The 25,398-nt window shown below is 36.6% G+C and overlaps 2 protein-coding genes across 2 annotated transcripts in view; one reads left to right on the top strand and one right to left on the bottom strand.

The window, feature by feature from the left end:
• LOC113053299 (extended synaptotagmin-3-like) overlaps positions 1–13,889 on the top strand; it is a 58,852-nt gene extending 44,963 nt beyond the window's left edge. Inside the window, exons 20-23 of the mRNA XM_026218212.1 lie at positions 12,170–12,301; positions 12,394–12,499; positions 12,631–12,680; positions 13,213–13,889. Of these exons, the coding sequence (XP_026073997.1) occupies positions 12,170–12,301; positions 12,394–12,499; positions 12,631–12,680; positions 13,213–13,252 (328 nt within the window). The 3' untranslated portion in view covers positions 13,253–13,889. The remainder of the gene's footprint in view (positions 1–12,169; positions 12,302–12,393; positions 12,500–12,630; positions 12,681–13,212) is intronic.
• The window catches only part of LOC113053298 (poly [ADP-ribose] polymerase 14-like), a 28,335-nt gene continuing 16,812 nt past the window's right edge, over positions 13,876–25,398 (bottom strand). The window contains exons 4-17 of the mRNA XM_026218211.1: positions 24,105–24,338; positions 21,855–22,082; positions 19,504–21,773; positions 19,023–19,256; positions 18,719–18,940; positions 18,509–18,587; positions 18,192–18,338; positions 17,975–18,037; positions 17,652–17,828; positions 16,510–16,716; positions 15,672–16,337; positions 15,379–15,521; positions 14,559–14,733; positions 13,876–14,447 (exon numbers count right to left, since the gene is read on the bottom strand). Coding sequence (XP_026073996.1) covers positions 14,167–14,447; positions 14,559–14,733; positions 15,379–15,521; positions 15,672–16,337; positions 16,510–16,716; positions 17,652–17,828; positions 17,975–18,037; positions 18,192–18,338; positions 18,509–18,587; positions 18,719–18,940; positions 19,023–19,256; positions 19,504–21,773; positions 21,855–22,082; positions 24,105–24,338 — 5,126 coding nt within the window. The 3' untranslated portion in view covers positions 13,876–14,166. The remainder of the gene's footprint in view (positions 14,448–14,558; positions 14,734–15,378; positions 15,522–15,671; positions 16,338–16,509; positions 16,717–17,651; positions 17,829–17,974; positions 18,038–18,191; positions 18,339–18,508; positions 18,588–18,718; positions 18,941–19,022; positions 19,257–19,503; positions 21,774–21,854; positions 22,083–24,104; positions 24,339–25,398) is intronic.

Raw genomic sequence — 25,398 nt, 5'->3', positions numbered from 1 at the left:
GGTGTCATTCAGAGGACAAATTATGTCTGTGAACATGAAAAAAATGTATCGAGGTAACGTACTTTAACCTTATGGAACTGATGACCTAGGTCTTTCTACGGCCTGCGCGCACAGAAAAGCCTAAACAATGGTAGTCTCAAAACTGTTTGAAATCCACCCCACCTGCCGTTTTTAGGAGCAAGTTACTTCAAATGTATTAAAAACTAAGTATTTTGCCATTCAAACGCGGTTAATACTATAAATTGTGTGGAAATTCAGTTTCCACTCAGGTGGAAAAAATGGCGGCAAGACGGCCACAAAATGCACAAGTGAAGCATAAATGAACAACAACCGAGAATCCTACTTCATTAATGGCAGGCAAGAACAAAACTACACCTTTAAGTCAACAAAAACGACATGCTTAAAGCCTTTATAGCCATTTTTAACGATAACGCGGCCAGAAAAAAAATACAACATCACAATTTTAAAGGCTACATTAAGTTATCGGTAATTTAAACATTCAAAACAATGTTCCCAATACTTGAAACCGTGGATAATTAATCAATTTATTGAAAATATGCATTTTACCTGCTTATTTCTGATCCGTGACGTCCGCTGAGTGCTGCTGACTGTTACACCAGTAACAGGAAAGCCGTCCGTCCGTGCTGCCGCACCACTGTGCTTAGAAGAGACTGTATCCGCGCGCAGCGCGGGAATTCCTTTTATTCTACTATTAAAATCTTTACAGCTATAAATTTAAATATACGCTTATTTTCAGCCAAGATAATTGACATATGATATTATATTATATAATATTATGTGAAATAAAAACGAACTCAAATTTTAATACAACAGGACTACTTTGTCAAGCGGAAGGTTGTGAGAACATTTGAGAGTATAGAGGAAAGTCCCATGTGAGACCGATGTAATTCTACTCTAGACTCTAGAGTTAAAATAAAAATAAAAATAATTTTAAAAGGGTTGTCCCTGCTAACATGTGTGCAATAAAAGGAAAATTTATTTTTGCTTAGGCAGGGTAACATTTTAATATTGATAATTTTAATTTTAAAATACTTTTTAAAAACATTATCTTTATTCGTTTTTTTTTACGTTGGCACAAAAACAAAACAACATTACAATACAATTTTTTTTTACACTTTTATACAAATCCTGATTTAGCACTAGATTTAATATCATAATAATATACCGGGTATGGAAAAAGAAAATAAGGGTTTGGGGGGTACTTAGAATTCAACTACTGCTTTCTTATTAAAATAATTGATAAAAGGCTTACATGCTGCAAAAATTTTTATATATTTTTTGTTCTATTTTATCACTGACACCAAAAACAGCTAAAATTGTGTCTGGATCCAACTGCTTTCCCAACACTTCTGACAGCATCTCAAAAACTGAAATCCAATAATTACCAATCTTAGGACAACTCCAAAATATATGATGCTGGTGTTAGACCACACCTATCACATAGTGGGTCTACAGAGGAAAATATATTAGAGAGCTTTAGTTTAGACAGGTGAAGTCGATGTATACACACGGAAGAAGAATTAACTTGTTCTTGTGCTTCATCCCATTGCCAATCTTCAATATTTATTCCTAAAAAGTGGCTTTTAACCAATATAGTTTAAAGGTGTAAAGATGTAATTAAGTCTGAAAATCGTTTTGCCCACACAGATCCCATAAATGTCTCATATCTATATGGGACCCACATTGTGAAACACACATGGGACCCACATAAATTGCCCATTTGTGTCCCATGCCCACATAGATCCCATGAAGGTCCCATATGTTCAAACCTAAATGGGACCCACATTGTGAATCACACATGGGACCCATGTAATTTGCCCATCTTCAGCCCATGCCCATATTGATCCCATAAAGGTCCCATATGGTAAAACCTATATGGGACCCACATTGTGAAAAACACATGGGACCCACATAAATTGCCCGTCTTCATCCCATGCCCACATAGAACCCATGCTGCCCAGGTATAACCCATATGGGGCCCACATATCAATGTTGACTGGGTGTAACGCATGAATACTCAACGAAGAGACAGATATAAATATATATATATATATAGAAAGCTTGACATGTCTACTTTTAAACCAAACAAGTGCTGCCGAACAAATATTCTGTGATAAAGTAATCAATATCAAAACAATGCAATGTCCTTTTTTCACGTCTAATGTGTGGAAGGCCAATAGGGTCAAATACACGTGAATTTTAACGTGTCTCTGTAAAGGGTCTACTTTTTTTGGATACAAACATAATAACAACAAAACTTTGGGCACTTATAAAATAAAGATAACAAACAAGGTGTGCTGTCTGCAGCCTTGGTCTGCGCTGATCTTCATTTACAAACACGTCATTAAAATGAACTGTAACTCCATGAATACTCAAAGAAGAGACATGAGAGATATATCTATAGAAAGGTTCACATGTCTACTTTTAAACTAAACAAGTGCTCCCGAACAAATATTCTGTGATAAAGTAATCCATATCAAAACAAAGCGATGTCCTTTTTTCACGTCTCCTTTCATTATATCTCATGTGTATGGAAGGCCAAGAGGGTCAAATACACGTGAATTTTAACGCGTCAACAACACGTTAAATACGTGTATTTCATGCGTAGACAACACGTATTTAATATTATTTATTTATCGGCGCTGCACAACATGGTAAAGTCATTTATATATATTTTTAAGAGCTTCTTAAAATACTATATTACTCCAATGTTATATCCAATATTATTTAACATGTTAAATAGTGTTGTTTACAAGTGAAAAATCAGTGGGTATTTAACATGTATTTCACGTGAAATACACTGAAGTACACCCTAAAAATCAGTTTGAAGAGGTCAATGTCATTGGCTGCTGAGGACTTGGGTCAAACCACTTCTGTGAGCTTAGTGGTTGGGGTGTACCATTCATAGACAGGCAACCACCATTTAACATGCTATAGATCAGCTTATTCAGCCTTATTATTTAGTCTTTTTTCTTTTCTGTTTTGTATAGCCTATAGAAATAATATATTTAAGTTTCAGTTTTATGAAATATTTATTTTATAATAAATAGTAATTAAAATTTTGTGGTGATAGTATAAAGTTTATAAAAGTTACAGTATTTTGTAATGAAACAGGACTTTGTGTTTAGCTCTTGACTCGCCGAAGTATACTATATATAGTGTCCCTTCTTTAATTTTTCAGTAATGTGTGATAACTTAAAATATGTTGTCAGTACTATTAAAATAAGATTAAATTGAATGGTATTTAGGAGATTATGGTTTTTGCATGACTTATTTCGCATTCAACTAGACAACCCTGTCGTAGCTGTTATCATAGCCTAGGCTTTTTATTAAAAAAGAAAAAAGCAAGGGACCATGGAAAAAGACTGTTGCAGGTGTATTTTTTATGGTATTATTATTTTATTTTTTTGCAGCGGGGCAACTCAAGAATGTTGGGCACACAATCACTGTGGCTCTTTTGCCCCATGGCCAAGATGGCCAAGCCAACATCAAAGTTAGTTCACTAACTTTTAATTCTAGTTATGTTGGCTTGGCAACAAGCCAACATACTGTTATGCTATTTAAACTTCTTCTTTTTCTTATTATTATTTTTCTGACAGAAATTCTGTACGCTACTCCTCCTAGGGCTTTAAAGCCACAAGCCCCAAACTCGGCAGACACCTGCGGGATAGAGCGGTGGTGTGTGCTATATCTTTTCAGAGTGATCAGACTTAAAGTTTTTTTTTTATTAATTTTTAAATGTCAAAATTCATTACCCATAGACTTACATTGTCTGAGAAAAATTGCGCCCCTACAGTTGCAATGACATTTAGGGGAGGGGAGCAGTCAGACGAGAGAAGAATCACTGCTGCTCAGCTCAGGCTGTCTACACGGAGCCGACAACAAGCGAATTCATTCCTATTTAAGACATTTTAAAAACGCTATTGCACGCAATCCACACGTTAGAACACACCAAGAGCTAAATTGAGATGTTTCTGAACTGTTTAAAGTAATAACATGATATATTCGCGGCATCCAACTGCTCGCGAGCTGGCAATGTATTTCTCTGAACACTTGAAGTCCACAGAGAATTTACAGCCTTTCACATTAAAACACTGCAGCGAAACGGCACAAAACAATTAGAATAATATATTAAATGGTTTTAAAGTAGTTTTGGCCACTGTCACGCTGGTCTTAGCTGGTTTCTAACTGAATCATCAGGCTGAACATCACAGCGAGCTCGCGACGTATTCCTCTGAACACTTGAAGTACACATTTACAGCCTTTCACATTAAAACACTGCAGCGAAACGGCACAAAACAATTTGAATAATATATTAAATGGTTTTAAAGTAGTTTTGTCCACTGTCACGCTGGTCTTAGCTGGTTTCTAACTGAATCATCAGGCGGAACGTCACAGTAAACTCGCGCTTCAGCCCCGCACTGCGGGAAACTGGACTGAGCAGCTGATGGCGCGTGTGCACGAGAGAGAGCCGCGCGTCAACACTGAACCGAGCTCTCGTTCAGGACGTTCACTTCCTCCTGGACCTGAACGAACAAATTCAAATCGCAGTTTAAATAAACAGAAAAAAGAGCGAAAAGCGAAAGAGCTCAATTCAGCAGCGCGGTGTTGTTCAGGGCAAGCAGAGACGCGTCTCAAAGTCTTCTTGCTTTTGTACCGACAACAAATACATACAAAATATGTCGAAATACCCGTGTTGGAAAGTGTGTTCGAATAAGTATGTGGTTATGTCTTAAGTGAAAGTAAAGAGTTGCAAAAAAAAATCGGATGTGTATCATCATAATGGATGCGTTTGTCTCTTAAAGGGACCGCGCCTAATTTACTAGCTCTGCTGTCAGAGTCTTTAATGTATGAAAATGAAAGTAAATCACTCACTGCTCTTGACTGATTTACCTTGTAGTACAAGAATTTATCCAAAGTCAATCCAAAAATCAGATAGAATTGTTTTACTAGTGGGTGCAGGCCACTAGTTCATTTATGTAAGTGAGTATGGCAAAATAGTGATCTGTGAAATATTATACCCACAAATTCTTAATACTGTAGGCTACCAGTGAAATTGATTAAAAAAATAATAATTAAGGACCTGCCCATGTTTTGCTTAAGTGTTTCTTTCTTTAATTGTTAATGCAACCTTTTCACACCACAGACTGAACCAAATTAAGCATTTCTTGCTTGGTAACTGTTCAACAAAGTATTGATAGTTGTGTAAATATTGTCATACTGACAGCTGTCTGAAGTTTTGGTTGATTCCATTACATATCTTTTTATCAAAGTTATCCGAAATTATCAAGATGAATTTGTTCTGAGTTATTGTCATATATTATTACCAGTTTCTAAACTACAGCAAATAAACTGTGATTATGTGAGAAATGTTGAAGGTGTCTGAATACATTTTGGTTTGATTGTGTATTTTATCTTACAGTGAAGACTATGCAGTGCTATTTTACATTAACAAAAACAAACTTAAAAAAAGTAAACATTATGTAAATAGCACAAATAAATAAATAGAATGAACATACAGTACAAATTAAACAATTTTAAACAGTGTGTAACTGCATCATCTATACAAACCATTGTGCTTGGACCCCTTATGATCTCCTTGATTTAAAATGCATTGTTTCAGTAATCTTGTGTGTCGTTGCCCACAACGCAACGGTGGCAGGACTGTGAAATACATACACGAGAAAAATAGGCATGACTTATTTCACATCCAGCTAGGCAACCCTGTCATAGCTGTTATCATAGCCCAGGCTTTTTATTAAAAAAAGAAAACAGCAAGGGAGCATGGAAAAAGACTGTTGCAGGTGTATTTTTTTATGGCATTATTATGTGTATTAATTTTGCAGCGGGGCAACTCAATGTTGGGCACACAAGTACTTTGGCTCTTTTGCTCCATGGCCAAGATGGCCAAGCCAACATCAAAGTTAGTTCACTAACTTTTAATTCTAGTTATGTTGGCTTGGCAACAAGCCAACATACTGTTATGCTATTTAAACTTCTTCTTCTTCTTCTTCTTCTTTTTTTTCTTATTATTATTTTTCTGACAGAAATTCTGAACGCTACTCCTCCTAGGGCTTTAAAGCCACAAGCCCCAAACTCGGCAGACACCTGCGGGATAGAGCGGTGCTGGTTGCTATATCTTTTCAGACTGATCAGACTTAAAGTTTTTTTTTTATTAATTTTTAAATGTCAAATACATTACCCATAGACTTACATTAACTGAGAAAAAATGCGCCCCTAGTTGCAATAACCGAGATTAAGGGAGGAGTCAGGTTTCGTTTCACTTTTAAACCGGTTAAAAATACCAAGTAGGCTAAATAATACAATTTCCCTCAAACTGACAAGCTAAACCAACATATCTGATTATTACAGGGGTCAGGGCTCATTAATAATTTATTTCTGGGCAGAGAGCAGTCAGAAAGACGAGAGAAGAATCACTGCTGCTCAGCTCAGTCTGTCTCCACGGAGCTCACAACGAGCGAATTCATTCTAATTTAAGACCTTTTAAAACGGCGATTGCACGCAATCCACACGTTAGAACACACCAAGAGCTAAATTCAGATGTTTCTGAACTGTTTAAAGTAATAACATGATATATTCGCGGCAGCCAAATGTCCGCGAGCTGGCGATGTATTTCTCTGAACACTTGAAGTCCACAGAGAATTTACAGCCTTTCGCATTAAAACACTGCAGCGAAACGGCACAAAACAATTAGAATAATATATTATATGGTTTTAAAGTAGTTTTGGCCACTGTCACGCTGGTCTTAGCTGGTTTCTAACTGAATCATCATGCTGAACGTCACAGATGAGATTGCGATGTAGCCTATTTCTCTGAACACTTGAAGTACACATTTACAGCCTTTCACATTAAAACACTGCAGCGAAACGGCACAAAACAATTAGAAGAATATATTACACATATGAAAATGAGTGTTTATATGTGCTTGTGAGTTTTCTCTGTCAGGCTTAACGTCGCAGCAATTGCTCAGCGTTGCATAACATGGTAAAGCAGGGAGCTACACTGAGACCAAAAGGGTCGCATGCATCACTGATTATTTTTGTACCTACTTATGTGTTATGCTATGATTTAATATGACCATTTATTAAAACAGAAATGTGTATTTTAAGAATACGTTTTATAACGTGCTCCGAGCATTCAACACATCAAGTTGGCTTCAGCCCCGCGCTGCGGGAAACTGAACTGAGCCGCTGATGGCGCGTGTGCACGAGAGAGAGCCGCGCGTATCGCGGACAGGGACAGCAACACTGAACAGAGCTGTCGTTCAGTACGTTCACTTCCTCCTGGACCTGAACGAACAAATTCAAATCGCAGTTTAAATAAACAGAAAAAAGAGCGAAAAGCAAAAGAGCTCAATTCAGCAGCGCGGTGTTGTTCAGGGAGCAAGCAGAGACGCGTCTCAAAGTCTTCTTGCTTTTGTACCGACAACAAATACATACAAAATATGTCGAAATACCCGTGTTGGAAAGTGTGTTCGAATAAGTATGTGGTTATGTCTTAAGTGAAAGTAAAGATTTGCAAAAAACAAATCGGATGTGTATCATCATAATGGATGCGTTTGTCTCTTAAAGGGACCGCGCCTAATTTACTAGCTCTGCTGTCAGAGTCTTTAATGTATGAAAATGAAAGTAAATCACTCACTGCTCTTGACTGAATTACCTTGTAGTACAAGAATTTATCCAAAGTCAATCCAAAAATAAGATAGAATTGTTTTACTAGTGGGTGCAGGCCACTAGTTCATTTATGTAAGTGAGTATGGCAAAATAGTGATCTGTGAAATATTATACCCACTAATTCTTCATACAGTAGGCTACCAGTGAAATTGATTTAAAAAAATAATAATTAAGGACCTGCCCATGTTTTGCTTAAGTGTTTCTTTCTTTAATTGTTAATGCAACCTTTTCACACCACAGACTGAACCAAATTAAGCATTTCTTGCTTGGTAACTGTTCAACAAAGTATTGATAGTTGTGTAAATATTGTCATACTGACAGTCTGAAGTTTTGGTTGATTCCATTACATATCTTTTTATCAAAGTTATCCGAAATTATCAAGATGAATTTGTTCTGAGTTATTGTCATATATTATTACCAGTTTCTAAACTACAGCAAATAAACTGTGATTATGTGAGAAATGTTGAAGGTGTCTGAATACATTTTGGTTTGATTGTGTATTTTATCTTACAGTGAAGACTATGCAGTGCTATTTTACATTAACAAAAACAAACTTAAAAAAGTAAACATTATGTACATAGCACAAATAAATAAATAGAATGAACATACAGTACAAATTAAACAATTTTAAACAGTGTGTAACTGCATCATCTATACAAACCATTGTGCTTGGACCCCTTATGATCTCCTTGATTTAAAATGCATTGTTTCAGTAATCTTGTGTGTCGTTGCCCACAACGCAACGGTGGCAGGACTGTGAAATACATACACGAGAAAAATAGGCATGACTTATTTCACATCCAGCTAGACAACCCTGTCATAGCTGTTATCATAGCCCAGGCTTTTTATTAAAAAAAGAAAACAGCAAGGGAGCATGGAAAAAGACTGTTGCAGGTGTATTTTTTTATGGCATTATTATGTGTATTAATTTTGCAGCGGGGCAACTCAATGTTAGGCACACAAGTACTTTGGCTCTTTTGCTCCATGGCCAAGATGGCCAAGCCAACATCAAAGTTAGTTCACTAACTTTTAATTCTAGTTATTATTATTCTTCTGAGACTAAAATTTTCAACTGCTACTCCTCCTAGAGCTTTAACTCTACAGACTCCAAACTCAGCCCAGATCTTCAAACTGATCTGAAGTTAGTTGCTATATCTTTTTAGACTGATCGGACTTATACTTTTCATAAAACTGAAGATTAAAAATCATAAAAACTCCCATAGACTTGCATTGAAAAGCCTCTGCTCAACTGAACATTCCGTCAAACTCCAACTGTCAAAAATTCAAATCTAAACACACTGAAGCCCATTAAACTCATAGTCTATGTACTATGTACATATTCTATGTACTATTACTAACCCATTCAAACTCATTCAAACTCATTCAAACTCATCTATCATATCTATCTATCTATCTATCTATCTATCTATCTATCTATCTATCTATCTATCTATCTATCTATCTATCTATCTATCTATAATCTGTCTGTTTCTAATCTATCTATCTATCTATAATCTGTCTGTTTCTAAACTATCTATCTATCTATAATCTGTCTGTTTCTAATCTATCTATCTATCTATCTATAATCTGTCTGTTTCTAATCTATCTATCTATCTATCTATAATCTGTCTGTTTCTAATCTATCTATCTATCTATAATCTGTCTGTTTCTAAACTATCTATCTATCTATCTATCTATAATCTGTCTGTTTCTAATCTATCTATCTATCTATCTATCTATCTATCTATCTATCTATCTATCTATCTATCTATCTATAATCTGACTGTTTCTAATCTATCTATCTATCTATCTATCTATCTATCTATCTATCTATCTATAATCTGTCTGTTTCTAATCTATTTATCTATCTATCTATCTATAATCTGTCTGTTTCTAATCTATCTATCTATCTATCTATCTATCTATCTATCTATCTATCTATCTATCTATCTATCTATAATCTGTCTGTTTCTAATCTATCTATCTATCTATCTATCTATAATCTGACTGTTTCTAATCTATCTATCTATCTATCTATCTATCTATCTATCTATAATCTGTCTGTTTCTAAACTATCTATCTATCTATAATCTGACTGTTTCTAATCTATCTATCTATCTATCGATCTATCTATCTATCTATAATCTGTCTGTTTCTAATCTATCTATCTATCTATAATCTGACTGTTTCTAATCTATCTATCTATCTATCTATCTATCTATCTATCTATAATCTGTCTGTTTCTAATCTATCTATCTATCTATCTATCTATCTATCTATAATCTGTCTGTTTCTAAACTATCTATCTATCTATCTATAATCTGTCTGTTTCTAATCTATCTATTCTATCTATCTATCTATCTATCTATCTATCTATCTATCTATCTATCTATAATCTGTCTGTTTCTAATCTATCTATCTATCTATCTATCTATCTATCTATCTATCTATCTATAATCTGATTGTTTCTAATCTATCTATCTATGTATCTATCTATCTTCATAGCAACACTCTAGCAACTATCCAAACCAACCTAGAAACCACCCAGGGTATCCTAGCAACCACATAGCAACACCTTAGCAACCACTCGGGGTACCCTAGCAACCGCATAGCAACACCCTAGCAACCATCCCAGATACCCTAGCAACACCTTAGCAACCACTCGGGGTACCCTAGCAACCGCATAGCAACACCCTAGCAACCATCCCAGATACCCTAGCAACCGCATAGCAACACCTTAGCAACCACTCAGGGTACCCTAGCAACCGCATAGCAACACCCTAGCAACCATCCCAGATACCCTAGCAACCGCATAGCAACACCTTAGCAACCACTGAGGGTACCCTAGCAACTGCATAGCAACACCCTAGCAACCATCCCAGATACCCTAGCAACCGCATAGCAACACCTTAGCAACCACTCAGGGTACCCTAGCAACCGCATAGCAACACCCTAGCAACCATCCCAGATACCCTAGCAACCGCATAGCAACACCTTAGCAACCACTCAGGGTACCCTAGCAACCGCATAGCAACACCCTAGCAACCATCCCAGATACCCTAGCAACCGCATAGCAACACCTTAGCAACCACTCAGGGTACCCTAGCAACCGCATAGCAACACCCTAGCAACCATCCCAGATACCCTAGCAACCGCATAGCAACACCTTAGCAACCACTCAGGGTACCCTAGCAGCCGCATAGCAACACCCTAGCAACCATCCCAGATACCCTAGCAACCGCATAGCAACACCTTAGCAACCACTGAGGGTACCCTAGCAACCGCATAGCAACACCCTAGCAACCATCCCAGATACCCTAGCAACCGCATAGCAACACCTTAGCAACCACTCAGGGTACCCTAGCAACCGCATAGCAACACCCTAGCAACCATCCCAGATACCCTAGCAACCGCATAGCAACACCTTAGCAACCACTCAGGGTACCCTAGCAACCGCATAGCAACACCCTAGCAACCATCCCAGATACCCTAGCAACCGCATAGCAACACCTTAGCAACCACTCAGGGTACCCTAGCAACCGCATAGCAACACCCTAGCAACCATCCCAGATACCCTAGCAACCGCATAGCAACACCTTAGCAACCACTCAGGGTACCCTAGCAACCGCATAGCAACACCCTAGCAACCATCCCAGATACCCTAGCAACCGCATAGCAACACCTTAGCAACCACTCAGGGTACCCTAGCAGCCGCATAGCAACACCCTAGCAACCATCCCAGATACCCTAGCAACCGCATAGCAACACCTTAGCAACCACTGAGGGTACCCTAGCAACCGCATAGCAACACCCTAGCAACCATCCCAGATACCCTAGCAACCGCATAGCAACACCTTAGCAACCACTCAGGGTACCCTAGCAACCGCATAGCAACACCCTAGCAACCATCCCAGATACCCTAGCAACCGCATAGCAACACCTTAGCAACCACTCAGGGTACCCTAGCAACCGCATAGCAACACCCTAGCAACCATCCCAGATACCCTAGCAACCGCATAGCAACACCTTAGCAACCACTCAGGGTACCCTAGCAACCGCATAGCAACACCCTAGCAACCATCCCAGATACCCTAGCAACCGCATAGCAACACCTTAGCAACCACTCAGGGTACCCTAGCAACCGTTTAGCAACACCTTAGCAACCACTCCTGGGGACCCTAGATCTATCTATCTATCTTCTGACTGTGTCTATCTATCTATCTATCTATCTATCTATCTATCTGATCTATCTCAGACTGAAAACCATCAAACTTAAAACTTTTTAAACTTCTTAAACTTTTCAAACTTTTCAAACTTTTTCAAACTTTCTGCACCGCCTTTCTCAAGCCAACTTAAAGTTTGTCTCGACGAACTTTTTTATCTAGTTTATCTTGTTATCATTGTAACTATCCCAGATCAAAGAATCATAAGAAACTATGATTTATTCTACTTAGGGATCTGTTCTCCTGCAGCGAGAGCAGCTCTGATACTTACGTCCGCATGTATCTGCTGCCTGATCAGACGTGGAAGCACCGCAGGCGCACTGTAGTTAAAAAGAAGACCGTCAACCCTGTCTTCAATGAGACGTTAGAGCATATTTTCACCTTTTGAAAACCCAGGTATTTTGTTATCTTTGTTGGAAATGTTTCAAAAGATTCCTAACATAACTCTTCATCAGATTTGAGTTTGCTGTGTCATTGGAGGAAGCGAGAACAAGGAATTTGGATGTTGCCGTAAAAAACAATAAAATGCTTCACAAAAGAGAGCGTAAGGAGATTGGAATGGTAAGTAGATAAAGAAAATGGATTGACATGGATATATGAAGAAAAAACATATACGTATCATAAACATTTTCTAATATTCGGGACATTTCCGGACTGTCACTTAAAAAATGAATTCCATTCTTTTTCAAAAGGTTTTGATTGATATGTCTGAAATGGATCTCATCAAGGGTGTCACAGAATGGTAAGGACAGCAAATGTGGTCGGTTAAGATTTTTTTGTGACTTTGAGAGTGCCACAGTTGGATTCCGGAAGAAAAAAAAAATTCTCCACAGGAAAATAGACTTAATGAAGCTTTAAAGACTGTTGTGTGCTTAGAGCTTGTTTATTGATGGTGTTCGCTTTTGTTGAAGCCATTATTTCTTCTTATTCAAAATCATGTTTAACAGCAAAATTTATGATGAAAACTAAATTAGCAAAAATGCTGTGGAAAAAACTCCACCAGTCAGAGAGTTTGCAGGGAATGCCCACTCCCACAAAACACAGGGAATGTTGGTTGGCTGGTTGGTTTGGTTCATGGCTTATATTGCTTTAATTAATACCTTTTTAAAAATTCTTAGGAAAAATTAACAGAAAAAGTACTTCCGTAACCTACCCAACTGACAAAACTGGGCAGGCACCTATTTACTCTGTTGCACAGCTGAAATGTGCATTAATAACGTTTAGATGTACAGATGGTATGTTTATGTGTAACTTTTTTTTCTTTAATTAAACAGGTATGAACTTACTCTCCCTGGGTTAAAGAAGACAAACTAGGAGAACTGAGGTCAGCTAGTCACAAAATAACAGAGCAAATTTCTTATTTCCTCATAATTTTATTTTTACCTGCTGAAAGCTGCTAAAAACTACTTCGATGAGACGGACTAAGCACTTTGACACTGACTTGGTGATTTGAATACATAATTCCCTCATCGTTTTGTGTCTCATTGCTGTTATTGACCTCACGCCATACTGTCAGTTTTCAAACATTCATTAGATTTGTGTGTGTGTGTGGGTGTGTGTGTGTGTGTGAGAGAGAGAGATGTAGTGATTCTTGACATGAAGGTTATCTTGCTTTCAAAATTTGTCAGTCTTTGATTTGGAGTTTTTCTTTATAAATTTACAGTATGAAGACAAGTATATAGACAAATATGAGTTTAAAACCTAAAACACAAAGTATTATTTTTGGTTGTTACATTGCAATTTAAGATTCCCAAGATCTATTTTTCCATTTAATATGTCTACTTACTGGACAAATGAGAAATGTAACTGATTTATTTTGATATTTCTAACTAAGATGTGGAATAGCAAACATACTTGTTGAGTGAGCCTTAACACTTTTTTTGAATGCCAAAAGTATCAGTTTTTATGTTGTGTAAGAATTTAAAATAAAAGAATTTGAAGTTTTGAAGATATTTATTTGTATAGCAGTTTGTTCACATTGCCTGAAGATTGTGTTGTTTGTGCATATCTAGTGAAAACATCACCAGGATTAACAATTTTGTAAACAATAGAAACAGCAGAATGATTTCAGTATAAGGCACATGGAATGGAATGTTTTCGTAATTGAAGCCCTTTCAAAATGTAATGATTCAATAAGTAGTTATGGGTACTATAGTAAACATTCTTGATTTTTATCTAATGCGATCAAATCCTCGTCCTCGCGGTTTAAAATGATTGATCTTCAGTGACTAATTGAAAGTGATTAAATATTCAGGATACGCATTATCATCTCTGAATACTACAAAAATGGTCGGCGCAGTAGGGTTGTCCACAACCGTGTCGTATGGGTCACAGTTCGCATTTTTGGCTGGTGGCACAATCATTGCTGAATTTCCTGTAGTAAAATCACCCGTAAGGACTCTGCAGAGGTACATGTGTTTATGTCCCTGAGCATTAGGCACTGAGTATGTGTTACTTGAAGAGTAGCTTGCATTGAGTGCAAAGTAAGTGCCTTTTCCAAATGCTGTAGCTGTAACAAGAAACATTAAGGAATCAACAACACATAAATATAACACACAAATCAAATATAATGATGGAATGTTAAGTTTGAATATTAAAGTGATTTTAGAAAATGCTCTACCATTTTTTCCTGCATAGCTGCGATTAAAGCCACTCTTTTCGATGTGACTGATAGTCAGCTCACTAGTTCCATGAAAGAGTCTTTTCTCATTATTTTGATGGCCGTTCTTTTTTTCCATGACTCTTTTGTTGTTCTGGTAGTTTCTCCACATGCCAGGATTCTGGATTCGTTCAATCTACAAAAAATAAAATAAAAATAAACAATCCCATAATGGATAAGTATGAAATTCATTTGTCTGTGATGTTGCCATGTTTTATTTAATGGCCATTTAAAATGTATTGCACTGTATATCCACCTACAATCACCCTAAAAGTGATATATATAACCATGGGTTGAAATCCTCTTAAATTTAATAAACTGATCAGAAAACACTAAAAATAATATTTAAGGAGAAAGGTAATTTAATTAGAAATGTTCAGTCCTGTATGCTAATGCTAATCCAGAATTTGAGATTACGCAATTCAACTCCAATTGAACCTAATTTACTGACAGCCCTAGAATATATTGGCATTCAAATGTTTGGGATTAGTCAAGAATTTTGATTTTATTCTTTTAATAGAAGTTTCTTATGCTCAGCAAGCGTGCATTTATTTGATCAAAAATATAGACAAAACATTTAGTTTAATATTGTGAAATTATATTGAAATTTAGAATATCGTTTTTTATGTTAATATACTTTAAAATATAACTTATTCTTGTGATGTAAAGCCGGATTTTCGTCAGTCATCACTCTAGTCTTCAGTATCACATGATCCTTTCATAAAATCATTCTAATATGCTGATTTATTTACAATACCATACAATAAAATGTAATGCATACCTTCAAGACATTGTTTTTAGGACAAGTTGCTTGGAAGAGCACAATTACTTCTTTATATTCTGGGCTGGTTGGTTGCAAATTAAACTTTTTGCACAACTCATTAGGCGCCATTGCATCCCAGTGCTGTGGAATATCTTCAGTAGCTAATGGAGAAAAACATCTAGTTATTTAATATGGTGGTCAAATCTACACAATTATTTCTAGTGAAGTATACTACTTTATTCATTTTAATTAATTTTTATATATTTATTATTCAGTTTTTCTTATTGATAAATGATACTACATTTACATACCTTTCAGTTTGTCAATGCGTCTGATTTTCATCTGGTTTCCACCAGTGGAGCACAATGCGGGACCCTCAGGCAGTTTGACTTGGTAAGTTTGGCCTTGGAAGGAAATTGTGATGTCTGCAGCTTGTCTACCAAGAGCCCTTTCCAACTCAAAATTTGTACGCTGATCAAAATTCTTATATTGTCCACCTTGTTCATACTGCCAATCAACAAGCTCATTTGTATAGTCAATTTCTTTTTGTAGTGTTTCTAACTCTTTGGCTGCTTTGAGCATGTCTTGGATTTCCTGAATGGCTTTTAGAACATCTCGGCTGAGACCTTGTATTATAAGTGTGGCCTTTCCTGGGATTTCTTCTGAACCTTTATTCGCTTTGTATTCCAGCCTTATAGTTACGTCTATGGTGCTTTGCAGGTCCTGGATTCTCTTTTGGTCTTTCTCTGATAAGGTAAGTATCGCTGTGTCTGTGATGGACTCGAACACTTGTTCCTGATTGATCATGTCCTCTAAGAAACGCTTTGTTTTGTCCAAATCTGCTTGTGATGGTCCACAGATAGAAAAAAATACCGGATCTACTTGCACACCTTCAATGACAAAGTCTTTGCCACCATGTTGTTTTATTTCTTTCTCCCAAGATCCAGTGAAGAAGGACTTAACATTAGCAGCATATGCTGTGTAATGCATAAAATTGGAATAGAGAAATATATTCAGTCAATTTTATATCTTTGTTGTAAATGACCTCATGAGAATGATTTCCTGAACTATTCTGTTTTATTAATGAATGCTAATGAATGAATGAAAGAGTGCTCATGTTCTATAAATTTAGGTGGAATGATATCATACCTTTGATTTTTGACCAGGTACTCTGCTCTTGTTTGGCAGGGCCAGTTTCTTGATTCTGCATGCTTTTGTGGAATTCAGGGAGCATCTGGGCCTGGAACACAACCAGTCTGATCAGCTTGAGAGTGGACTGGGGAGTTTTTCTTATCATGTCCAGGATACCATCCAACATGGAGTCTGCTACTTGACCCGGAGACAACCCTCCTTGTCCTAGGAAAAGAAAGTCACATGACTAAAAAGTGTGACTGCATTATATAAAAACTGCTGATAACAGTGTTCATCATCTGGCTGACTATGTCTTGTATTCATTTTTTTCTGAAAAAAACTGTCATACGCGCACAAACTGACAGTCACCACTTAAAAGCTCCTACTAAATATTGTAGAAATGTAATTTTCTGTAAAGTTGCTTTGTAACGATTTGTACTGTAAAAAGCGCTATACAAATAAACTTGAATTGAATTAAATTAAAATCCATGTTCATGTTTAGAGTAAAAGTTTTCCATAGACAATATAAACAATGTTTAAGTTAAGACAAAGTGAATTTACAGTAAATTAATATAATGTACAGTAAATTATAATAACCATTTATTTATAATGCTAATCCACAATTTGAGATTATGATTTTTTTTTTTTTTTGTACCGACCTGAATAAAATATTTAACATAAAAGACGATTACATGTAGTCCACAAAAGAAAATAATAGTTGACTTTATAAAACTGACCCATTTCCAAAGATTAAATACACTTGATTCTTAATACCGTGTTGATACCTGGATCAACATTTCTCCTTTTTTTTTTGTGATTTGTTCATGAGTCCCTTGTTTGTCCTGAAAAGTTAAACTGCCTACTGTTCTACAAAAAAATCCATCCGCTCCCACACATTCTTCGGTTTTCCAGCATGTTTGTGTATTTGAACCCTTCCCAACAATGACTTTGAGTTTGATTTTGAGATTAATGTTTTCACACTGAGGACAACTGAGGGACTCATATACAACTATTACAGAAGGTTCAAATGCTCACTGATGCTCCAGAAGAAAAACAAACATTACTACAAATTGCATTCATATGTAAGGACTGTCTTTTTTAACATTAAGATTGACAACACTATCCTGTTTTTTTTTGTTTGTTTTTGAGTTTGTTCTCACCTGTACCAATAGCTGGGAATGCAATGGAGGTTAACTTTTCCTTGGCACACATCTCCAGTGCCTTTTTAATCTGTTTTCGGATCACAGCAGCATTGTTTTGTGCTGAAATGTGGATGATCTTTTTACACTGTAAATTTCCCGCTTGAGTCATAATGAGTCCACTGTTAGTCTGGGCCCCTGGCAACACACACATAAACTAGAATTATAAGATGTGCTGAAGTTTTAAGAGCATGTGAAAAGATTATTAAATGATTAATTAATATTTAGTTGTTATTTCATGTTTATTAAATATTTAAGTCTAGGAGACAAAGCATGATTCTCACCGAGTTGCTGGCATTCAGCTTCTACGTTTGGACCAGCCTTATCCAAAATGGCCTTTGAGACACCTTAACCATGTGAGACAAAATTAGTTTATTTTCGCTGTTTCATCTAAAATATTATTATTATCTTATAAAATGAAGCAGCAAGCAATTCTAGGGCAAACTCATGAGCATAAAAAGCATTAGCAGTCCTCTACTAATTCAGAATTAGTAACTTTACCTGCTTTCAGTGTAAACTCTTTATTGCTGGAATTCACAATGACATCCGTTTTCTCTAAAGTAATATCACCATTCAGGACCTGAAGTGTTACTCCTCCCACAGTAGTCTCATGAATCCCAGATTTTGTTATGACCTTTGAGAAGGGGCCTGTAATTTCATTGTAAAACACAACATAACTAAACAAACATTAAGGAAATGTATCATAATCAAGGGGAAACTGACTGAATTCATTCATCCACTACATCGACAGTGAGATCAGTTTTTTTTAAGTGATTACTAAAACGGTTGGATAAGAAAAAAAGTGAAGTTTTGGGCACCTGTGCTCTGTGGCTGTGTGGGGCTACTTGCTGTGGCAGACTGACCCAAAAACCTTTTGCTAAACTCATCTGTGAATACCTGTTGTGGGTGACGTACAGTATTAATGAAGAGAAAATAACTCATTAATATTGTACTAAGCGTCAAAAATCTGCAGATGTGGATTTGCACATGGATCTAAAAAGAGTGATATGACATCATACATCTTATACCTGAATGGTTTGTGTGTCTTTGGGATGAAGAACAACTACCACTTCCTTCACATGCTTCGAACTTCTTTTACTGCTAAACTTGAGGGCTGAGTCCAGCATAGTGCAGACCACCAGTGGCTTTGGAAATCCCAAGTTTCCTGTGCCAATGGCAGAAAATGAAATGGAGCCCTGCTGACGTTGCTCTGCCAGATTTAAACACTTATCCATGATATCCTCCAGCACCTGCTCAAAGAGAATTAAAACATTTATATAAAACAGATTTTTTAAAACTACGAATCACCAAAAATCAACCAATGAGTATTACCTTCTGGTCATTTCCTTGCCCCTGATTCCAGTGGGGTACAACAGCATGGAACACCAGTTTGTTCTTCAGGTTTGCACCTGCTGTTTCAAAGACATCTCCAGTTTTCGCAGAGCCTGTGACTTGCTGATTGAGCAGAACCTGAAGCTGAGGACCAGCCGCTTTGAGAAGGGCATTTGAAATAGCTCCCACGCTGAGACTTAGGTTACTGCTGAGAGTATTAACCACTACGTCCATCTATAAAAAAAGCAGATAATTACAGATGGATGGTCAGCTTAAATCACATTCCAACGTTCTACTTTAAAATGAATTCAAAATAAAAAGGCGGAGGGACCTTTGAAACTTTTGGAGAAAAACAAATATAAATAAAAAAGTACGTCTCTAGATATTTTGGCATATCAAATAGAAAATGAGCTTCAGCAAAAAGTAAGAAACCAAATAATATTATGTATATATAAAATTAGTTATATTATGTATAACTCACTGTTGTGTCCTCAATGTTTCCTTTCATAAGGGTAATGGTTAAACCTTCTTTAGTCAGAAAACTTTGTGATGCTCCTTGAAAGAGTGTGGCAGTCTGGTGTTGGATTGGAGAAGAGCTTGCCTGCTTCTGGTTTTGCGGCTGGCTGCTTGAACTGCTTCCAGATGCCACGCTGTGTTTAAGTTCACTGACCCCATAAACCTTCTTCACTGCTGCTTCTAAAGCTTGAACGGTCTTATCATTATTGTCAACTAGGTGAATCTTCTTCAGTGTATTGTCCCCTTCAACAAAATCACAGAACTCTTTTATAGCTTTCACAATGGTTTCTGCACAAAAGTCCAGTGGGAAACCAAATACACCAGAGCTAATGGCTGGGATTGCCAACGACTGGAAGCTTTCTTGATCTGCCAAATTCAGACTCTTTTTCACCGTTTTTTTCAGGAGCTTTTCTGACTCCTGAGGTCTGGAAGGGTTATAATGTGGTCCTATTGCTAAAATGACATGCTTACACTGTAGCTGCCCTCCAGCATCGAGGAGAACAGCATCACCTATTGTCAGCTTCCGTCTTTTGACAATCTTTTCACAGTCATTCTTAAGTTTAGGACCAGCAGCATCTGAGAGGGCCTGTACTAAACCTCCATCCAGTAGGAGCTTCTCTTCGCATCCACCGACCACTGCATCCACTTGAAATGAGCACATGTCAGCTTTATGTACTGTTATATCCATTCCTTCATGTGTTTTATAATGATACACAGGTTTTACTATCAGTGATTGAACTGTGCCATGTGGGTGGTCATGCTTATCTAGTAACTCAACCAAACAATTCATATTTGTCTTGGCACATGTAACACACATTAACTCTTTCTCTTTGAAAAACTTCTTTGCACCTGGTTTAACTATTTTCATGGTGCAGTGATTCACAGATCTTAGCAAGTCCTCAAACAGAAGCACACATTTAGAGACATGAAGCCTTGGGCCACTGATCACAATTTCTTCACCTTTGAAGTCCACGTTCACATTCCCTTTCACCTCTCCGAACCAATCATGCTTTTTATGATCCTTTATGAATGTGACAACAGTCTTGTGAGACTTCAGAGTTTTCTCAAAGTGAGAGTTTTCTTGAACAAAGTTATATAAGTCTTTTTCAACAGCATTAATGGAATCCACAAAGCCAGAAATCACCACCTGGTTTACAGTTGTCTGTACTGTGACATCTGTGACAGTGTTTTTTATGTGAGAGACTAGGTCATGCCAGTCGGATCTTCCTAGAACACTGGGATCTTCTACACTGAAGCTCAGATGACCCAGATCTGTCTGCAATTGCTTCTCACCAACACTCAGGGCATTGTCTGTTTTCCCAACAAGCAAAACCCTCTTTCCATCAGCTTCTAATGCCACATCGATTCCTTTGTTAAAAAACAAATTGTTGGTCATTTCCTCTACATCCTTGGTGAGCAGAAAATCTAAAACAGACTGGTGGAGCTCAATTGGTTTATGGATCAAATTAAGAACAGTCTGCAGTATCTTATTCTTTGTTTCCAGCACCTCATGTTTTAGACCGTAGAAAGTTAACTTTTGGCTGTGCACATGGTATGTGATGGTCAATTCTGGAAATTTGTCACAAATTTCCTGCTCCAAACCATCACGGAGAACGAGATTGTGAATGGATGGAGTCATACTAATTTCGCCCGTCTCACTGCCCTTCTCCCTTTGGATTCTTTGGGTGATTCTCTCAACGGTTTCTGTCAGAATTCCCTCAATCCTGTTCATATCTTCTTTCAGGCCGGCTACAGTTATTGTTCCTTCATCCACATAGGGAACCAGTGTGACAGCCTCTCCCACGATTGCATTTTGGATTTCTTGTTGTATCTCTGTCCACGCATCCTTCTGAATGCAGAACTCAGTGGATTTAAACTTAGACATCAATGATGAAAACAGAGAGAGGGCATTTTCTCTCCATGTCTGAATGAGTTTTCTTGTCTGCACACCATTGTTAAGTAGGGATGGGGAAGGACTGACCTTCACTGCTGAGGTCTGAAAATCCATCTCACAGAAATGATTGGACATATCTTGCGTGACTAAATCCAGAGATTTCCTGTTTTCCTTTAAGTGATGCCACACAGTTATATCAATCTTCTCAATAAATGCCTCTGGAAGCCTCAGGGTGGGTCTGTCTTTACCATATAGAGCTGTTTGTAGAGTTTCATAGTATGGCAGTACTTTGAAAGGCTGTTTTTTAAGCTGATGTTGCTCTTTGAGGACTTTTTGCACATCTGAAAAAGCACACATTGTTAAGTTTATTCAATTGTCAATATAAAAAAAAAAAAAAAACATTTTATATATAATTTATGTACCTTCAAGATTTGTAAAAGTTATTATTGCTGACTGATCTGTTTCAAATGTTACCCCGTCCTCCTCTACTTCTCCAAATTTGTCAAAATACAGCATGATTAAGTCAGAGTTTGAGTTTGGAGGTAGGCCTTCAGCTTTCACCTTTAAAGTCATCTCAAGCATTCGGACATTCATGTTTTTCTTCTTAATTATTCCATTTCTCGGAGAGGATACAAAGAAATGTTCAGCATCTATGGAATTAAATATAATAAACAGAAAATTAAAATAAGGTAATCAACACATAGACCTTAGTAAGAGGCCAGTATTTTGCAAAGTACATCTGAAGAGTACATTGTGCTGGAGGACAGATATATATATAACTTCATATAATTTCATTTATTTATATAGCACACATAAACCACAGTGCTGTACAGTATATAAAAATAAGATACGAATAAGAAAGAAAGCAATAAGACAAAAAAAATAAAAAAATAAAACATAATTAAGAATCGCTGAAAGCTCGGGCCACAAGATAAGACTTTAACTTGGATTTAAACTTATGGACCGATTACAGGGATCTCAGATAAAAAGGAGGATCCACTCTTGACTTCCAAATGAACAATCCCCTCTTTACTTCAGTCATGTTCAAGGTTGAGCTCGCGAGTAATTGTTCGTGGACTGCAGTCACCTGACTGATGTGTTCAGATTTAAAATTCAGACAGGTACGAGGGTGCAAGACCATTAAGAGATTTAACAACAAAGAGATTTAAAATCAACTCTATGACGAATTTAGAGACATTGTAATAGAGGACTGGGAAATTAAAGCATATAAAGAATTACAATAGCCAATTGAGATAAAACGAAAGCATGTGTGACTCTTTAAGATTTTTGGGGGGCAGAAGTGGCTTTACTCTAGGCAGAAATTTCAGATGAAAATAGCCTTACTTTACTGTGTTTGTTTGTTGATCAAGAGTTCAGAGTTATTCCCAGACTTTTCAAAGTTGGTTTGATAGAAAAGTGCAGATTTCCAACATCAGCATTTTTTCTTTCCCCACAGAGGGCCCAAACACAATTGCTTCAGTTTTACTTGCATTAAGGTGTAGAAAATTTAAGAGAATCTTAATCCAGAATCGTATGTCATTTAGACAGGCAAGCAAGGTTTCTAAGCCTTTCTTGTCAGTGTGCTTAAGGCAGATACATTTGAGTGTCATCTGCATACAAGTGAAAAGTTATTCCAAGCATTCTAAGAATAGAAACTAGAGGTAACATATATAATGAAGACAGAGTTGGGGAAAAAATGGATCCTTGAGGAACACCACAGGTAAGAGGAGCTATGGATGAGACAGAGGCTCCAATGCCAATTGAAAAGATCCTGTCATTAAGAAAAGATTTAAACCAGCTGAGGGCACTTCCACTGATGCCCACATAATGTAATTGCTGTAACACTGTTTTCTCTAGATTCTTAGATATAAAGGGTAAATAAGAAATCGGTCTAAAATTTGATAAATCAGTGATGTCAAATTAGGTCTTTTCAATATTGGTCTCACCCTGGTATGTTTACAAAGAGCAGGATCAGAGCCTGAGAGAGGGCTTTTTTTCCTGTTGATACTCAACAGGATCCATGCCTCAACACTGTCAAATATCCGTAAAAAAAACAGAGTAGGAACAATGTCAAGAGAGGAGGTAGTAGGGTTCAAATTGCTAACTACAAGCATATCTATTAGAAAAGACATATTAATGTTATAGTAATTGGCTTAAAAGAGTTTAAAAACCTGGTGGCCATAACAGGATCGACTGGATCAACAGATGAGGGTAATATAGACTGTCTAATATTTCACTATTTTGTCAACAACAAAAATACTTTTTCACACATAGAGGACAATTCAATGAGATAATTATTTCCTAAAAGGTTAAAAACAAAATGTAAAATATTAAACAAGAATTTTTAGAAATTATCTCAACATAGCAGTTTTACTGTTCAGCCATGGCTCAAATGTATTTTTCTGATGTTTAAGTCTCAGAAGGGCAACAGTATCAAGCACAGTGGTGCACAGAATTAAATACGCCGAGTAGTTTATTAATGCCTACTCTATTTGCTAGATGTTCAATAGGAAAAATCTGACCAGCTTAAAAAAAAATGCATCAGAAGTGCTTCAGCAGAGGCAGGGCAGGATAAACCTACATGTGACCATTTTACATGTGTAGTGATATGACAAGAAAGATCAACATTAAAAACAACCGGTCTATGAGCTTAGAAAACTAGGATCACTTACCCTTGCTATTGGAAAATGTCACCACAGCACAGTTACTCTCTGGTATTATTTCAATGCTGAAGTCATCTGACTCAGCAGAAGATCCTTTCAGCACATTTTCCACCAGCATTGTCAGAAACTCTCGACCACTCTTTTGGATGTTTTCAATTACAGCTGATGTAGGGGTTGTATCTTCCTCCGTTTCCTCAAGTGGCTCCACCTTCTCCTCTTTTTCTTCTTCACTCTGTGGTTCACCTTAATGTAAAAACACCATTTTCATTTAAACTTTTTAACTGTGCTGAAACAAATATATGTATGATTACTTTTCTTTGAATTAATTTCAGGATTATCATTTAAGACTTTACATTTATGAAGCTTGGGTATAATGTTGGTGCTTGGGTATAAGGTAGGGCTGGGAGTTGATTCCCAAATAGGCCCGTGACATTATACAATTTTCATGTTGTGATTAAATTATTTTATCACGGTATATGGTATTATCACAATATTGAAATTTAGTTGCAAAAAAAAAGTGTTGTCATCATAAAGTATAACAGGTTTTACTTTATGCTACAGAAGTTATTAATCTTTGTTAAAAATGCAACTGTAAGTTTCTGTTAGCCCAACATCATAAACATCACAAAGTAGCAACTTTTGATTTTAACAACGAGTTATTAAATACAGAAATGAACTAAAATTAATGAATGTTTAGAATAATTTTTCATTGGCCGTTTATGTAAAGTGTGACTGATCAATAAAGCATCAAAACATTTTCAAACAATATCTAGAGCAAGTCTAGAATGAAAATTAAAAATGTTTGAAAAAAAAAAAAACTATTACGTCTAAATATTTAAGTATTTGGTGCTGTAATGAGCACCATAGTGAATACAAAAATCTGAATGACTGTTTAAATCATTAATATCCTCAAGCTTCCTAAGCCCCATGATGAGGCCTTCTGTCAAAAGTGGGAGAATTTCAATTTATTGCACCGCCTTCTGGTGGTTCCAAGTAAAAAAGCAGGATGTGAAACTCATTCATTCAACAGTTGACAGTCATAGGCAAATCAGTATCTGTACACAATTGTAAGGTTTAGAAGTGGAGGTCATATTTCATGTTGGAAAGTTGTAATGTTTAGAATTTAATATGATTTATATTTGAGTTAATATACTAGAAGTATATTTACAATGTTTAGTCAGTTAATTATTTACACCTTTATGTGTTTACATATTTAATGCAGTAAGGATATTCTGCTGAATCTGCCTATTTGATTCACTCACGTTTATCTCAGTTTAAGTCCTTGCTTCTGATTGGTTAGTGA

The sequence above is a fragment of the Carassius auratus genome, chromosome 34, assembly GCF_003368295.1.
Source record: "Carassius auratus strain Wakin chromosome 34, ASM336829v1, whole genome shotgun sequence".
In the NCBI taxonomy this organism is placed as follows: Eukaryota; Metazoa; Chordata; class Actinopteri; order Cypriniformes; family Cyprinidae; genus Carassius; species Carassius auratus.
Note: the sequence above shows the minus strand (reverse complement) of the source record. Positions and strands in the feature narration are given on the sequence as shown.